We start from the raw sequence: 14,526 nt of genomic DNA, 5'->3' as shown, positions 1-14,526 counted from the left end.
ACCGCCCCCCCCATGAGGAGCACACCCGATTCAAAGTTCTTGCTTACATTCGGTGTCAGGCGTGCCCAGAATAAAGCTGGATTGTGGCCACACATCCAGCTTCATAAACCCATGTGTATCTTATTTCAAAGTAATAGATACCTTATACTAGAAGAAAAAAAAAATTTTTTAATCTGTCTTGAAAATAGAAAAGAATGGAAGTTTATGAACATGTAGACCTCCGTGTACATGGGAGCTACTCCGAGAAAAACAAGCAGCTCCCCGAAGGGGCTTAGAATTCAGGCTTCAGCACCGTCTTAGTAGGGAAGACGGGGGCGGGGGGGTAGACCTTCTGAGGGAGAGTGATTTTTAGGGACGTCGCGAGGCCCTTAGAAGGGTGATTGGGAATGTGATGGTTTGTGACAAGTGTGTCTGGGTGTGGGGTGGGCTCAGCCTCCTCTGTGATGAGAGTCAGCCTCCCCTGGTTGATGAAGCTCCCGGGAGGCATCTATAACAACTGAGTTCCTTTCGGAGCATCTGTCTTTAGGCAGATGGGAGCGTTCAGAGAAAGCCTCTCATTGGATTGGCTGTTTTTCAGATGCCGACAGCTCAGAACAGTCAACCTCCCAAAGTGGCAAATTTGGGGCTGGCATATTCTGGTGCCCTTCAGAAGGAAGATGGGAGGAAGGGGAAATAAGGAAGGAGGAAAAGTGGACAGAAGGAAGAAGCAAAGAAACCTGGAGTCTGTGGTGCCTGGCAGGAGAGGTTTGTGTTTTCCAGAAAGAGGATGACCAGTGTCACTCACACGCCCAGAGTCAAGCCTGGGGCTGGCTCTGCAGAGTGAGCCAGAGGCCGCCCTCCTCGTCCTCCCATGGTCACTGGAGTGCGTCCCCGGTGCATAGGACAAACCCTAACGCTGAGTGAGAAGAGGGGAGAGCGAAGATCCTTGCATGCAGGGCGTAGCTGAGATGGCCCGTGCCTGGGTCATAGCTCCCAGCGCTGCAGATGGCCAGTCTGGCTTCCAGGGTGCCCTCCCAGCAAATCCTGCTGTTCACATTTGACCATGTTTGATCAAAAAAGTTATCAACTACTGTAATTTAAAAGAACTTCCTTCTGTTTCAGTGTGAGGGTTTTCCATAGAAACCACTTGAACCTGGGCGGCTGTGAATGGCGTTATTAGTGGAGCCATCTGCAGGCTCTCCTAGCTGTCCACACAATCTGTCACCTGCTCATCACTTCCAGTGCAAACATTGTTTATTGTGATGGAGCCCCAGCCAGTCACCCTTGACCCGGAGGGGCTACCTTCCCTGCGCCCTGAGGTGAGAACAGTTCCCCTGCTTTTCTCAAGCCTCTAGGATGCTGGGCCTACACGGGGCAGTGGGGGCGGAGCCCATGAGCTCCCCAGGAGGTCTCTGCCCTGAGGATCAGGTGTTCCTGGAGGGTAAACCCTTACTCTTTCTTTTGCACAGAGACCAAGGAGGAGGGGCCCAAACTTACCCAAACTCACAATGAAAAATGCCCCTTCCCTGCAGCCTTGAGTTTTTTATGTCAGATTCCTTCCGTGCCCACCATCAGGTGGGACTGCTGTGAGATCTCACTGGTGCTCTGGGGGCCTCTGAGAGCGTGAATCTTAACACGTTCTTCCAAGAGAGAAGGGACTTGTGGCTCAGCTCAGAATTAATTCATCTTCTAAATGGAAATGTCAAAGCCTGGCAAACGCTCCTGCTAATGATTCCGGTGCGGAGATATGCATGGGCAGCAAACAGTAGGCCACATGAAAACGGATTTTGCCAATGAAACCATGGGGCCATCACTCTCCAAGGAGAAAGCCTGGTCACCTAATCTCAATTTTGCAGCAGTTTCACTGGGGACCCATAAATAGTAGAATTCTTTTTTCTTGTCATTTTATTAAGTTTGAGTAAGGGAAGGTGATTCAGCCCAACCACCTGAGGGAAGGCAGCCGTGGGGGACTTGCCATGCAAGCATTTCCAAGAAAGGAAGTGAGCATCAGCGACACTCAAACCAGGCAGAAGGGAAGCCAGAGCGGACCCAGGAGCAGTGAAGGCCCGGGGACGGGGAGGACTGCTAGCGGCAGGATGATGCACTGACTGTTTCTCAGCCACGAGCAGGTAAAGCCTCCGTGCTCCCAGGCACACCCTCTGACCAGTGAGCTCCCCCTTTCCAGGGGCTCCCCCAGGCCCTGTGGGGGCCGAGCAGAGGTGGGGAAAGCTGCAGAGAGCGTGTTCCACATCGGCAGTGTTTTATGCGATCACAGGTGGAATACCTCAGGTGCACCAGGATAGAAATTTTATTAAAAAAAAATCTGTGTTGTATTAAAGCCCATTTTTGTTTCCATAGTTCCTTCAAAAGCATAAAGAGAAGGGAGTTTCTATATCATTACTTCAGGAAAACTTTTTATTTTGGAGTAACTGTAGACTTAGAGAAAGTGTCGAGTCCAGGGAACCCTTCCCTTAGCTTCCCCCCAATGGTGACATCATATATAGTGTATCGTGTTGTTAAGTCCAGGAAGGGTTCGCTTGCACAGCAGTCGTGCCGACTACAGGTCTGAATTGGCTTCCCCCAGTGCGATTTAGTGCTACGTGTAGGTTCATCACCCCCACAACCGAGATGGAGCCTGTTCATCATCAGAGGGCCCCCGTGCCGCCCCTCTAGGTGACATCTCCCCCCTCGCAGTCCCCTGGCAACTGCTAGTCTGTTCTTTATTGTCACTTCAGTAGGGTTATTAATGGAAGCATACAGATGGTAAACTTCCCAGATTGGCTTCCCAGGATCCATGCTCCTTGAGGGCAGGGCCTGTATCTTTCTCGTCACCAGGTTCCCCGCTGGGCCCAGTCGAGTTCTTTGTACGAGGAGGTTTGTACGTACACCTGATATGCGCCTGTGGATCCGAGTCCCACACAAGCTTGCTGGGTGCAGACCTGCTCCCTCTTTGTGTCAGCAGCACAATATTTTTATTGCAGAGACTGAAAGTCTGCAGAAGGAAGAGGCCCTGCCCTGCCTGGACATAACTTACACAGTTGTGTTAATTGAGAAAGTTCTATGGCTGATGCGCTAAGAGAATGCGGCTTCCCTGCTTCCACCAGGTCACCACGTCAGCCCAACCCCGTGCTGGCTGAATGGGCATCACTGTGGAGGGGTGGGCTCGAGTACCCCTTGACCTTGCCTAGGGCGCACTCTGGCTTGGTAGCTACAGGAATACCAGGAATGAAACGGATGACTAGGCATGTGGGCTTTTGCTTTTTATTATAGTTATTTTTCCTAAGTCCCCTTCTAGCACTCTGTCTCCAGCTCCCTCAGTGAGATCTGGCAAAGTGCACGTGCGTCATCCTGCTGACACAGTCGTCAGCACCGGTGGCTACGCATATTCACCTGTCCCTGGGTGACTCCCTAGGGAAATTTGCTTTCAGGACTGCGTGTTTACATTGCTGAGGGAGAGGAGAGGCCAGAGATTAAGGGAAGAAGCACTTGACCAGTGAAGAAACAAGCTGCTGTGCTTCTTTTTCAGTGAAACAGAAATTGCTCAGAGGTTGGAAAATAAGGGAGCAGCGTCTCCACACAAATAGGTTTAAAATGGAACCTCAGGGACTGAGGACTCGGGCGCCAAGGCGGGCAGGCAGTGCAGAGAGGCGCTGGCGGGAGGTGCTGTGGGGTGGCCTGGAAGCTTGGCCCCCACTCCAGTTGTAGGGGTGGCAGGAGGGGTCTTGTGCCAGGGAGGGGTCCCTGTCATCTGTGATTGTTCAGAGCCGAGAGTCGACCGTTCCAAAGCCTAACTGCTTTCTGTGATTTTTCGATATACTGGTCTCAAATCCTTCCTATCAGAAGCTTAGCCCATTTCACTCTCTTGTTATTAATAATCACTATATTACTCTTCAGTAGTAAGCATCTCCTATAGTGCCCAGCTGCAGAGCTATCCCAGGGACTCTGAGGCAGGAGGACCTGCCTTCAAATCTTGGTTCAGTCACTTGGTACTATTAGGGTGACCTCGCTTTTCATCTGTAAGTTTACTCACCTGGAAAATGGTGATCGAATGTAGGATGGTTGAAAGAATTGGTGGAAAGCTCTAAAATGTTACAACAGTGTCCGCTATGATGGTTGAATAACATTTAGTTCTATATGGATGTGTCATAATCCATGAGCACTCAGGTTTTGTTTCCCATATTTCTTGAATTTTTGTCCTCTGAGCTATATAAGTGGTATCTTTTTCTTCCATATTTCTGGATTGGTAAAATTAAAAATCACATGTGTTCAGTAAGTTACGGTCTCCTGAGAACGTCACCCACGGATTCAGAAATGAAACACGCTGACATGGCTATAGGAACCAAACTTCCTTCCTCCATTTGGGATTACTTCTCTTTTAGTTCCCTTGCCTTTTTTGTATGAGGTTATTGTAGGAATCCATTAATGAGGGTGGCGTAGAAATCCAGGTTTCCTCTGTAAAAGATGACTGTAGTCCCTGAGAGCAGCAGTTGCCCTTTACAAAGGATTGCATCTACTTTTCAGGGAAAATGCCTGGAAACTTTTTCTAAGGTCCTTGAAGGTGCCAGTCCTGGGCATCCTGGACGAAGGCAGCTTCTTCAGCAGAGCCTGTTTCTGTGATGATGACAGACGTGTAGCGTCCTCCCCTGGACTGCGGACTGAGATGACATAGGGCCTCTGACGTTGCCCCATCTCCTTTCCAAAATCTGTGACTCTTCACCCTCATCCTTTGCTTCTTCCTCCCTATTTCTAAAGAATGTCTTTCTCCCAGTGTAAGTGGAAGAGGCTCCAGCTTTGGAGTTACAGCACATGGCGTCCTGGCGTGAGGTCATTGGTGAGTGAACGTGGGCCTGTTCCTGAACCCCAGCCCACCCCGTGCGCTTTATGAGGCTGGGGCGTCAGGGGCTCTGGCTGCAGAGACTCCTCGGGCAGCAGCTCTGCTCCGCTCACGGCCAGCATACCTGCTCTTCAGCCTGTCTCCTTTGTCCTAGAAACCTGTCCTTGTCAGAAAAATCACATTGTTTAGTGCGTCTGTTCTGCTGCCTGCCAGCCACTGTGTCTCAGAACTGGTGGAGAGGAACTGCTGGCCCAGGACGCCTCTCACAGGTTAGTGTGTGTGTGTGTGTGTGGCTGTGAACATACTATTCAGTCACCACAGATGAATAAGGTGATGATGAAAACCCCATCATTTCCATGACTGTAAAACTGGGAAATGTATGGAATACTTAATTCTTCGTAAAGAAAAATGTGCAGCAGCTACTTTATGGTTGCGGTGTGCAGAGGACGTGCCACTAAGCAACCCAGGAGAGATGGAGAAAGCGCGATGCTGAGTTCAAGGGCTTCCCGCAGGCAGACACTGGGGAGGCAGGTAGCTAGGATCACCCAATGTAAACATGTGAGTGAGTGCAGACATGAGATAAATTAAAACGAAGCTATTGCCTATTAAATGGAAGCGTAAATCACAAGTAATTTCCTCTAGCTTTATGAGATGGAGTCTGTCCCCACCAGAATGGCTGTATCCATAGCGGCGGTGGTCAAATGATAAATGTGTCCTTCTGAACTGTCTGTCGTGTCTCCTGATAACTGGATGAAATTAGCAGCATAAAGGAAGAAAGACTCAAGACACATTTAGAGAGACAAATGAAACATTTTGATTATTTTATTTTTTAATCTTCAAATTTTTCTGTCATAAGACAGGAATGCATGATAGAAATGGCTCAACATCTTCACATAAAACACTTGGATTCATTTTCATTCACAAGTTTTTCTAAAAACATCTACAATTTCATAATCCCACCCACTTCCAACCATAATCACAGATTTAATTGACTGTTAAACAGTAGTTGCCAGCAATAGAGAGCTGGAACGCTTTCTGCGTATTAGTAGTGTCTTTTTGAAACTACCACCCAAGATATCACAAATATCACGAATATAAATTTCATTGTACACAGCAACCCCAAAGGTGACTGATATCCCCAGATACACTCCCTGCTTATCATGGAGAGCGGTATCCCCCAGGTACTTTACAAAATGCTTTTTTCTTCTTCTAGAATTACTTGTTCATCTCCTATTATTTTGCAGGGTCTAGCACATGCTGACCTGATGATTCAATCACCACAGCTAACAGGCAAAAATATATGCCTGATACTGCTGCTGCCCTCTGATAATTATGTATAAACATACTGAAAAATGATGGGTTGCTTGGAGTCTCTCTTGTGAAGAGAACTGCTTTGAGGTTTTTTTTCTGAACAGTTGTAAACAAAAGGAAAGAGATATACACAACATATATCTATACACAGAGATACACACTGAGTATCTTCACTGTGGCACGTATCTTCTTATAGAGACACACAGAGTAAGTGTCTACACCCACTCACCCCTTCACACACACCCACACCCTACATACAGCATCTGAATACAAATGTGGTGAGTGTCCTTGGGCGTTCACGGGAGTCTGTATGTTACCAGATGATGAAATACCTGACTTGTATTACTCCTGAGAAGACAGAAGGGAATGACAGTTCTGAAGCACTTTGGAATGGCACAATCACGTAAACACTTGCATACTTAAGACTTCTGAACTCATCTGAAGTTTCTAAACATGATCTAACAACAACAAAAAGATATCAAACAATGCAGCAAGTTAAAAAATAAGTCTTTTTATAATCAAAGTAGAAACAAATATATAGGAAATGCATATTTGTCAGTAATTATTTTGAAAATAGGAAACACATACTTAAGAAAAACAATTGTCTGACAAAACTTAAACAAAAAACCAAAACTATCCACTGCATAAAAATACATGCACTGCCCCCAGTAGCAGAGGATAGTCACTCAGAACTGCAAGGCTTAAAGCAACTCCACCAGATAAAATCACCATATATATAGGAAGTCTATTAAGTATGCAATTTATAAAAAATCACTGTGACTACTGTCACACTTCTGTAAAAAACAATTTGCAATTTGTTATTTTATCCCTCAATCTGTATAAAAATTACAACTAAACCAATGGATTTCAAGCACCAATTTAATCATTTAAACTTACTGTATTAATATTTGTTATTGAGGGAACAAATTATGATGAAGGCTAAGCTAAAATTAGCCAAGTTTCGTTTTATAGGCATGTGGTTTTTTTTTCTTCCATTCACTTGAAAATGTTTAGGCCAGTAAAGGGATCCTTGGCAGAATCCATTATTTCTGAGCATCAATGGTTTAATATACATTAACAGCTCTTTAACAAACCACTGCTTTCTTAATTCTAAGATAAAATAGATCTGCACACAGGAAGTTCAGGGACTGTTCCTCACTCTGACTTAGAAAAGGCAGCACCTACATAGTAGACTAACAAGCACGTCTGGACGTCTGCTGGCAGCATGAGAAAATGGTGTTATTATTCAGGAAGGCCATACCACTGCTCAGAGCGATACTGAAGTTTTCGTTAACTAAAAATTTCCACTAGATATCTGGGGTGGGAGGGTCTCAGTGAGAGTTTTTTTTGGTTTTTGTTTTTCTGATTTTCAGCATCAGGAAAAAAAAAAGCACAGTCTGAGCCAGTAGATGAACAGATGAGCGACAGTGTCTGTGATGCCTCTGGCTGTTCCTGAAGAAACCTGTTCAGATAACGAGGGGTTTATTTTTAAATCTATACAACTGCTGTTTTTGTTTCCAGTATTTACATCATACTACTCACATACACAGTAATTTCTGAGACATAATCAATGTTTCAGTCTTTTCCTACTATTAAGTTTGGTTAATTTTCAACACACGTCAAACCGAACCTTTAGGTTGACTGCATTTAAGAGACGGAAGATGAGATTGTTGAAAACAGATTACGTGGAAACCAAAACTCCATCAATAGTGATTCTTCATCACTTCTCGGCATGTTATCTGAACTCTGCTATCATGCAGTTGAAGGAAAAAGTGAATCGCACTGAAGTCCTGGTGTTAGGACAGGGATGAGGGGTCTTGCTGGTCCCCGGGAAGGGCGGCTTTGCTCTGCTCCTCGCTTAGCTCATTGGCTAGCTCTTCATAAACAGGCTCACCGAGGTCTTCGCTGCCCCCCTCACTCTGATCCTCACTGTGGTCTTCGCTGGGCTCCACGGTCTGTTCCAAGCTGTTCTCCAGAAGTGTGGGAGAACTGCTTATCCGACTTTCTTCTTCAGCTGTCTCATTTAAGGGCTGGGAAGGAGGCGGAGTGGGGGTATCAGACTGCACCACACTCTCGATGGAAGAGGGAGGGGCTTTGGTGAGTGTAGGATCCGCTAGAGTCTCATTTTGAGGCAAAGGTAACTTTTCCACAAGTTTCCACTGAATGATGCTCATGTCTTTTCCACCAGTTGAAATCAGGTGACTGTCATTATGAGTAAAACTGACATTGGTGACATGGCTGCTGTGGGCACTGTACTTGTGACTGGGAGCCTACATGAAATAAATCAGACAGCAAAATTAAATTCATTCCCTACATGCCTACTTACAGCAATGGGGGAGACTAGGTTAGGAAGGTCAATTCAGCTTGTGAAACAAGCTAAAAAACCACAAATCATTGACTGAAGAATAAAGCTAGCAGCAATTTCCTTTTAATACCTATTATGTGTGACTGGAGAATCCCATGGACGGAGGAGCCTGGTGGGCTGTCATCTATGGGGTCACACAGTCAGACCAACTGAGCGACTTTCACTTTTCACTTCCATGCATTGGAGAAGGAAATGGCAACCCACTCCAGTGTTCTTGCCTGGAGAATCCCGGGGACAGGGAGCCTGGTGGGCTGCTGCCTATGGGGTCACACAGAGTCGGACACGACTGAAGCGACTTAGCAGCAGCAGAGCATGTGGGAAACAAAGGAACTGGACAGCTGTGCTTTTAGACTGTGTTTAAAAAATGTCTCTTCTGATGTCAGGTTGGTATACTTGTTAAGAGTTTAGTGACTATTCTACTGAGATGACAAGGGGACAATTTACTAGGTTGGTAGGATTATAGATGGTTTAGGAGTCTTATAATGTTGATCGTGTATCAAAAATAAAATATTTTAATATGTTTAGAAGAAACATAAAACTGCTAAGACATAAAAATGAAAAAAAAACCAAACGAGTGACATGTCATCAAGTGTCTTCTCTTTTACCACAATGAAGGAAAGGACGAGTGTTGCCTGCATGGACGCTCACAGATGGCCCTGTTCGTGCTCCCTGTGCACTCTAGCATCATGGAGAGTAATTAGCAGCCTGTCTACAAATACTTTCCCACCATCGACACAACATTATCCCCCAAACAAAGGGCCCTAAATATAACACTAGTCTTTATAAAGTTGGTTTTACCTTTGCTTTGGAGCAGGGATACTGAAACAGATGGACTTTGCAAAAGTCATCAGCAACAGCGATCACCTTTCTGTTGTGGGATCGTACCAGCGCGTTGATATCTGTCCCATCAGATCCTTCTGGCCAGACACCTTTGATATGGAAACATGGTGGGGGGCGGGGGGTGCAGTGTTAGAAAAATTAGTCTGAAAAATACAAGTGCCACGCTACATATGTTTATTTTAGAAACTTATTAATTTTCATCTGTGTTCAGACTCTTAGCTGCTAAATTTCCCTTATGGATTTCTTAGTGCCTCAATACTTCATTCAAATGAAATTTTTTCTGAAATCTAACTAATAATAATTAAACTGAAATAACCTCAAGATTGAAAATTTAAGACTTTAAGACTCAAAGTACTCACTAGTAACCAGCAGGTGGGGCTAATAAATATAGCTTGTCTCAACTGGACAATAAGCTCCTCAAAGTTTCTAGCTGGAGGGGAAATTCTTAGTTACTTCTGTACCAGAGTGCAGAAGCAACGTGGGCACTAATTCTGCAACGTGGACTCTGGGCAGTTGCAAATTTACATATTTTTTCACTGCTCCTTTTCAGGCAGGCACTTTAAAAAAAAAACAAAAACCAAACTTTTTCTTCCTTAATGGAAATGCATAGGTCATACCCCACTAGTCTGTCACGCTATCCACAGAGTTTCCCTGGAACCATGATTTACGCCCAAAAGCCGACACAGCAAATTTAACTATTCTGAGTCATCCTGAGGCACTGGTGATGCTCAACACGATCAGCACAAATCCCTACTTGACTAAAAATAGTATGTAAGAGTTGAGAAGCTGGCCTCCTCTAGTTCAATACTGCTCTAGAGAACAGTTTTTTTTTTGAGGGGGGTTAATTTTGGTAAAGACAAAACACTTAACACATTATTGACCAGGTAATTTTTGCAGAAACTAATGCCTGTGGCCAATGATTTGTTAGGTAAGTGAATACTGAAACATCTCTGGTCAATAACATTTGAGTAACAAAAGATGTATTAATATTGTCTCTAGTTAATACGTTAACTGGTAATTGACATCTCTTAATAAGTAAATTAAATATTGTTTCATTAAAATAACTAGGTAAGTTACTACCTATTGGCCACTGCTTCAGCTTCACCCAGAATAATGAATTTGTTTACGGACTAGTCAGGATTATTTTAATTTCTTCCAAGCTTACTTAGTTGGCTTCTACATCTCTATAGCAGTTAGTTTAGAACAAGTACCTATAATGGATTATTTTTTCTAATGCACACTGCATAAAGAAACGTTCAGATCTACCACCAGGGTGGACAGAGTCCAGCTCTCAGAAGGCAGAGATACACTGATAAGGGAAAAACCCTCCTATTTTGGGTACTGCTTTAGGTACTGGTGCCATATCCATTTAAGTATTCTAATTACAGAGGATACCATCTCTTTTTAATCCTAACTTTCTTAGAAGGAATCCTACAGTCTTGCAAAGACTGAGAAAATTGTCAAAGGACAGATTTCTAGAAATGTTCAAAATATTGTATTAGGAATGATCTCCACGTTTTATCTTTAAATAACATCTACTGAGAATGCCTTCATATGTCAACCAATGGTAGTGGGAAAGCCGGACACCCACATGCAAAGGACCAACCAGCTCCCGACAGCCACACAGAGAAAGAACCCTGTTGCGCTGCTGGCAGGAGGGAAAATGGTGCGGCCACTGTGGGAAGCAGTCCAGCAGTTCCTCAAAAGGTTAACAAAGAATTACCATCCGAGCCTGCAAATCCACTCGTAGGTATACACCCAAGAGAATGAAAACACGTCTACACTACAGCTTGTACGTTACTGTTCATGCCAGCATTATTTATAATCGACCTCAGCGTCCCTCAACTGATGATGAATAGTGCGGAACAGCTGCGCACGGGGGTGTTCAGCCACAGCGAAGCACCGATGCACACTACCACACAGACCCCGAACACCTTGTGCTAAAGGGAAAAGCCAGTTTTATGCATCACATATTGTATGATTCCATTTATATGAACTGTCCTGAGTATGAGAATCATTATAAAAAGGAGATCAGTGGTTGCTGGGAGGTTGTGGAAGGGTGAGGTAGGGGAGTGAGTGCTCACGGACAGAGAATTTCTTTCTGGGTGATGAAAATGGTCTAAAATTCAACAGTGATGATGGCTGCACAATCTGGTGAATATGCTGAAATAACCAAATTGTACACGTGGTATATGGTATGTGATGATAAAGCTGTTATTTTGAAAATGATTTTTACTAATTTGAAAGCTTCAATTTTCACCTGGAGGAAAAAACGTGAAAGGCAATCCATAATATTATGTAAATGCCTTTCCTTTTTAATTGTCTTATATTTATTAGGGACCAATGGATTCTGTAGAGAACAAACCTTGTATTGGTACAAACCTTGTATTGGTTCAGTCCTAATGTATTTAACTTCTCTGAATTGGACATTAATAGCAGTTAACACGAAAGAACACATGTAGTACTAAATGAAGGAAGTCAGAGAGAGACACACACTATTATGATATCTTATATGTGGAATCTAAAATATGACAAATTGAACCTGTCTATGAAACAGAATCAGAGACACACAGAACAGTCGTGGTTGCCAAGGGGGCAGGGTGTGAGAGGGCGGGACTGGCAGCATGGAGTTAGCCGATGCAAACAGGCGCGTACAGAATGGATAAACAACAAGGCCCTACTGTGCAGCGTGGGGAACTGTATTAATACCCTGGAACAAACCACAGTGGAAAAGAATATGAAAGAGAATGTACGTGTATGAATAACTGAGTCACTCTGCTAGACAGCCGAAATTAACATTGTAATTCAACTGTACTTCAATAAGAAATAAAAGAATACATGCAGACTATCTTTCATTTAGAAATTTAAGTATTACACATAAAAACCACACAAGACCGACTTTTCCCATCAAGTGCAACATCCTTACCAAAGACTTGGAAGCCTAGCACACAGGTGTATGTCGTCCAATTGATGTCCTTACATTCTGATCGATTCCTCATTAGTTTGCAGCCATGTTCAATGTCCCCTTTAAATTTAGAAACAGGAAGTATATTCATAGTGCTTGTGTACAAATGGATTTGAAAATGCATCTTGATTCAAACTAGCCATGTTTACTTGTATTTATAATCCATACACTCAAACATATTAAGACAGAGCTGAAAGGAAAAGAAAGTGTTTACCATGGTTTTAGATCCCTGGGTCAGTAAGATCCCCTGGAGTAGGAAACGGCAAACCACTCCAGTATTCTTGCCTGGAAAACTCCAGGAACAGAGGAGCCTGGCAGGCTACAGTTCATGGGGGTTGCAAAGAGTTGGATGCAATGAACATGCACGCAGACACAGAACTGTAAACTTTCCCACCGAAGTTATTCTTTTTTCTTTAAAAAGCATAAATGCCCATCCATTATACTCCTTCCTGTCTCCAGGAAGAGCTGTTAAATACAGAACCATCCAGAGCAGGATCAGTCTCCCTGAGTAATTTCTCATGACATTTGAATGAACTGATTACTTTCTTTGAGATTCTCAGTCCTTGGTCAGCTTTGAGCAGCACGTGCTTTGTCAGGTTAGAGGGGCCACTGTGCAGCGTTGCACATTTCAGACTTCATGGAGCCTGCTCTTTACTACCCCCTGACAGACACACCTCAGCTGTATGTGAGCATTCATACTTACAGTACAGGATCTCATAGTCTCCCGAGTTAGACATTATATACTTGTTGTCTGGGGACCAGTCAAGGTGTGTGATATAGCTGGAATGTCCCTAGAAAGTAACACATCAATCATTAGAATGTGTTTAGAGTTCTGAATGAATGATAAGTAGTCTCACAGTTAATCAAGACTGTCTTCTTGGTAGCCATTCACTGGGAATTCCTGGAGTAGAGCAGTATCACAGCCTCTGGAACCAAATGAGGCTTATGGTTTGGAGCAGGTCTTTGGTTGTGAGCCAGAACTGTGGGACTGAAGAGAACTGACCACAGTGGGAAGGGTAAGCACTCGGAACCTGGGAGTATCCTGCTGGTGCCTCCACCTGGATGCCATCCCCGAGCACTACCAGCGCTGCACTTCCAGGGAAGACAGTCTCGGAAGGCGCTGAAACAGACACTACAACCTCGGGCCTTATTTCAAGTCACTAGTGGCCCTAATTAGAGTGACTTCATTTTTGAGAATGAAATCTTGGTTCCAGGTTGTATACAAGAAGAGTACAATTTTCCTGGTCTGTTTCTTGAGTACCCATGGCATGTGGAGATCTAAAAAAACCCCTATCTCCAAAGAAGATGCTGGGGGAAAAGTTCCCCAATAGCACACTACCTCTGATCAACTGGATCCAATAATTAATCATCTATCTGACTATACAAAAAGATGGATCTTTTTCTGCTTAGGTTTTACTAACACTGGGAATTCAAATAAAAAAATTACTCAAGTGCCATATTATGCTGGCTTCACATGTGAGCATTTGATGATTTTCAATAAACTACTGCAGATAAATCACAAAGGTCTTACAGTTTACAGTAAAGCCAACAGAGACTCAAAATCACTTATCTCCTATGCTCTGTATTAAAACTTATTGATAATTTTGATTGTACTTTTTGCATTACTAGCTTTCTGCTCACATGGTTTTTATTTTTAAAGTTAATAAATTCAGGGGCTTCCCTGGTGGCACAGTGGTAAAGAATCTACCTGGCAATGCAGGAGTCATGGGTTCAACCCCTGATCTTGGAAGACCCACATGCCTCGGAGCAACTAAACCCATGCGCTGCAACTACTGAGCCTGTGCTCTAGAACCTGGGAATCGCAATTACTGAAGCCTACGTGGCCTAGACCCTGTGCTCCACAAGAGAAGCCACTGCAGCGAGAAGCCCGAGCACTGCAACAAAGAACAGCACCCGGCAGCCACAATTAGAGGAAAGCCCATGTAGCAACGAAGACCCAGCACAGCCAAAAAGAAATTTTTTTAAAAAGTTAATAAATTCAAAATACTTTTTAATGACTTACACAGAGTATTTTAATTATTCCAGGAGCCTTCAGCAGTTCAGTGACATGTCTTAACCTCCCTGGCACTATAATCCACCACAGTGCTGTATGGAAAATACCCAAATTTATACATCTAAATGAATTTACGTGAATTTGGGAACCATGAAGCTTCCTGAAGTCACTGGAGGTTAGGTGGTATGTCAGCAAACAGGTTAGGAATTACTTGCTAG

At 44.0% G+C, this 14,526-nt stretch overlaps 1 protein-coding gene across 9 annotated transcripts in view; it reads right to left on the bottom strand.

The window, feature by feature from the left end:
* Window positions 1-5,605: 5,605 nt before the first annotated feature.
* EML4 (EMAP like 4) overlaps window positions 5,606-14,526 on the bottom strand; it is a 154,730-nt gene continuing 145,809 nt past the window's right edge. For all 9 annotated transcript variants that reach the window (XM_027555109.1, XM_027555110.1, XM_027555104.1 and 6 more), the window contains 4 exons: window positions 12,998-13,085; window positions 12,256-12,354; window positions 9,288-9,418; window positions 5,606-8,394 (listed from right to left, as the gene is read on the bottom strand). In XM_027555109.1, coding sequence (XP_027410910.1) covers window positions 7,921-8,394; window positions 9,288-9,418; window positions 12,256-12,354; window positions 12,998-13,085 — 792 coding nt within the window. In that variant the 3' untranslated portion in view covers window positions 5,606-7,920. The remainder of the gene's footprint in view (window positions 8,395-9,287; window positions 9,419-12,255; window positions 12,355-12,997; window positions 13,086-14,526) is intronic.

This window comes from Bos indicus x Bos taurus, chromosome 11, assembly GCF_003369695.1.
Source record: "Bos indicus x Bos taurus breed Angus x Brahman F1 hybrid chromosome 11, Bos_hybrid_MaternalHap_v2.0, whole genome shotgun sequence".
In the NCBI taxonomy this organism is placed as follows: Eukaryota; Metazoa; Chordata; class Mammalia; order Artiodactyla; family Bovidae; genus Bos; species Bos indicus x Bos taurus.
Note: the sequence above shows the minus strand (reverse complement) of the source record. Positions and strands in the feature narration are given on the sequence as shown.